General features: G+C 42.7%; 1 protein-coding gene across 1 annotated transcript; it reads right to left on the bottom strand.

Moving 5' to 3' along the window:
- Nucleotides 1-2,183: 2,183 nt before the first annotated feature.
- Nucleotides 2,184-3,096, bottom strand: LOC101826179 (60S ribosomal protein L6-like). The gene has a single exon (XM_040750326.1). The coding sequence runs from the start codon at nt 3,086-3,088 to the stop codon at nt 2,216-2,218; it is 873 nt and encodes a 290-aa protein (XP_040606260.1). The 5' UTR covers nt 3,089-3,096; the 3' UTR covers nt 2,184-2,215.
- Between the last annotated feature and the right edge of the window lie 498 nt (nt 3,097-3,594).

Below are 3,594 nucleotides of genomic sequence, written 5' to 3'. Positions count from 1 at the left end.
TGACTCTGCAGTCATTGATATTGCTACAAAAGAAGCTTCTTTGCCCTTTACAATCAGCAGATGCAGGAATCGTAGACTTCCCCATGGATTCCTGTGGCAGCAAGGACCACAGACAACACCGTGGCCTCAGGCAGTAGCACAGGCCAAACACATCAACATGGTCTCTGGTGGCAGCATGGACTACAGATCTCAACATGGCCTCCTGCGGCAGTCACCAACAAGAAGGCAGCAGCACAGGACACACATCAACATGCTGCCCAGAGGCAACACAGACCATTGGAGGAGGCCCAACGTCGAAAATGAACCATTTTCCACCTTGGACATCCTGTGTTGCTCAGAGCCAGGACGATCGTGCAGCTGGGCAGCAGTTTAGGGGGCTGAGCCTACTGGAAGTCCAGGATGCTGCATATCACCCCGCTGGCCCTACTCACTAATGGCCCGCTCCCCTGTCCTCAGCAGCTGTGCTCTCACATCTGTCACCATGGCCACTGCTCTAGTTCCACCTTTCCCTGCTGCTTGCAGGGAACCATTTGTTCTCCATCGCACTTTCATTCACCGAAGTAGCAATGAGAATTGCAGTGTGCCGCGCACAATTTTACATGCTTTGTAAGCAAATACTCATTGCAACAAGTTATTGGTCTGGTTCAAGGTTTCTGGTTTCTGAAGTACTGTAAATACTGGACTATTGCTGAGACTGTGTGGGATATCCTGTTGTTGGCCAGAGTCAAGGTGACCCTGTGGATGGCTAGGATGTCTGGGGGGCAGAGACCTGGAGAGCCCCTGATCGCTGCACATCTGTCTGTCCTGGATGCGGGCCGCCCTGCCGACTCACCGGGTGGGTACAGTCATCAAACCTGTGGCCTGTGGGCCCTGCATTGTTCTTCCAGCAGGGCAAGCAGTGCTGGCTGGAGCAGCTGTGTCTCCACCTGCTCTCTACCACCACCGCGCTCGGGGCTCTGCTCTGCCTTCTTTTCTTCCAATTTCACGAGACCACCTGTTTTTGCTGTTCTTTATACACTATATATATTAATTTCTTTGCATCTTAAAGAGTTTTACCCGTGTTTTCCCTTAGTTTTTTTGAAGTTTCAAAACTTACATTAAGGTCTTTGATCTACCCTGGATGGCCTTTTGTAGAGAGTGAGAGAGGGATCTTGTTTTATTCTTCTGCATGTGACTATCCTGTAGAAGTTTTCCTAACACTACGTTTTGAGGAGGATGTCATTCTTCAAATAATGTACGTCTTTGAAACCTTTGTCAAAAGTCAGGTGCCTGTTCCTGTGTGGGCTTGTTTCTGTGTCCTCTATGATTCTATTGATCTGTGTGTCTGTACTATAGTTTGCAACCAGGTATTGTATATTTCCAGCACTGCCCTTTTCTGCATAGGATTGCTTTTATTATTTGTCATCTTTTGTGCTTCTATATGCACTCTAGGATTGCTTTTTCTATTTCTGTAAAGAATGTTAATGGAACTTTGATGGAGATTGCATTGAATGTGTAACTATCTGCTACTCTTGTTTTAAAATTTTCTGTAAAGACAATCATAGAAAATATATCTACTCATGCCTGGTTCTCAGACCAGAAGAGACTTATTCATATTGACATTGTATTGACTTGTAGTTTATTTATCCACCTTCAATATAATATAATATACAATATAGTGTAGCATATACTATATAATATAAATAAATACATGAAATTCACACAATTATTTTATTCACACTATTGTAAATGGACCTTTGACTTGTTTCCAGTTTTTCTTCCAGCAATAAAGTTAAACATCAATAAATGGTGTTACACAATTTTACTCACACGACACTTCTCTTTTATTTAGATATACACCTACTAGAATTTCTTGAACAAATGGCACGTGTATTTTTAAACTTTAATCAATTTTGCCAATGTTTTTCTATGATAGTTGTACAACTTTACTTTTAATTTATAGTTTGACAAGCAAAATTTGATGTCTTTTATCTTACTATATCCTCTTCATACCTTGGAATAAGTTTCAATATTTTCAGTTTTAGACATTTGTGTTAATGTGTAGTTATATCTCACTGTATTTTTCTTTATAAGTATTAAGCATACTTTCAGGTGCATAGAGAAGTGTGGAAGACAGTCATGACAGGTCCCATATGTTTTTCATTTTATTTTTCTCTTTTTTATTTTTTATTTTATTTTTTAACACATGAAGCTGTTTAATTAGGTTGATAGCAATTTAGAAAACCAGTTTGTGAGGATAGATCCCATTTGTTAGAGAGAATTGAGACCTCAGGTAGCCCTGGAGCTGAGGAACAGCTTTGATCTTTGGCAAAAGCTGCGAGTCCACGGTTTTCTGATCTGCCTTGCGCTGCTCTGTAATCTCATATTTCTCCTTCTCTGTGCCGAAGATCTCACCCTCCTGGTGCCTGGGCTTGCGCAGCTGCTTCTTCTTGAAGTAAGCATCAGTCAGGTGTTTGGGGATTTTAACCTTGCTGATATCAACTTTTGTAGAGGTGGCAATGACAAATTTCTGGTGTGTTCTTCGCAGAGGAACTCTGTTGAGGGCAAGAGGTCCTGTCACAAGTAGCAAGCCTCTGCCCAGCTGCTTCAGGAAAACCACCCTCTTGCCCCTGTGGCGCCCGGTGAGGATGATCAGGACAGTCCCTGGAGTGATGCTGGCACGCAGCTTTCTTACATGCTGACTGAAGGGCTTTTTGCCATGGCTCAGCAGCTTCTGAGGAACATCTTCTGTAGGGTAATACCTGGGCATTTTCTGAAGCTTAACCACCCGGGTACAGCCATTTTTGTCACCACCAACCAGTTTAGTGACAGTAGCAAGGAACTTCTCCTTTTTCTTCTTCTTTTCAACCTTGGTTTTTGCGGCTGAGTATTTCCTTTTGTACAGGGCCTTTTGGGAGTACATAGCCGATTGGGAGTACCTGCCAATCCCTCTAACCAGGACAGGGTTCCGGCTGCAATAGGGCTTCCCTTTCTTGGGCTTGTTAACCTTAGGGTCACCCTTCTTGGCTGCAGCGGCATCACTGCCAGCCTTCTTGGCTGCTGGATTTTTCTCTTTTGTGTCAGGCTTCTCTGCCTTTTCACCCGCCATCTTGCAAGATGGGAAAAGCTTTATTTTTCTCTTGATACACAATCATGGCATGTTTTCCGACCTAAGGAATTGACATTGGTACATTAGGCTTCTTTTCTTAACTAGGTGATGCTCTGTTCTAAGGTCAGTCTAGCAGATCCCATTTCATCATGTGTTTACTTAGTCTTATTTTCAACCATTCCTTAGTCTTTTCTTGGTTTCAGGCATGCTGGCAGCTTTGATTAGTATTGATTTGATATTTTATAAAATATCCTTTAATCTAGGACTTCACCATGTCTGGAGACATGGGTTTGGGGGAAGAATACCCTGGAATGAAACATTTCCTTATGTCATAATCATCCAGGACAAGTTGTCCACAGCCTCCTTACTGGGTACACTATTCTTGGTCACTCTCTGTGATGGTTGTTTTTCCATTAACACAAACTAGAATCATCTGGAAAATGATGTCTCAATTGAGAAAATACCATCATCATAATAGCTTGGGCATGCATGACTTTGGGATGTTT

This window comes from Mesocricetus auratus, unplaced genomic scaffold (genome assembly GCF_017639785.1).
Source record: "Mesocricetus auratus isolate SY011 unplaced genomic scaffold, BCM_Maur_2.0 Super-Scaffold_100008, whole genome shotgun sequence".
NCBI lineage: Eukaryota > Metazoa > Chordata > Mammalia > Rodentia > Cricetidae > Mesocricetus > Mesocricetus auratus.
Note: the sequence above shows the minus strand (reverse complement) of the source record. Positions and strands in the feature narration are given on the sequence as shown.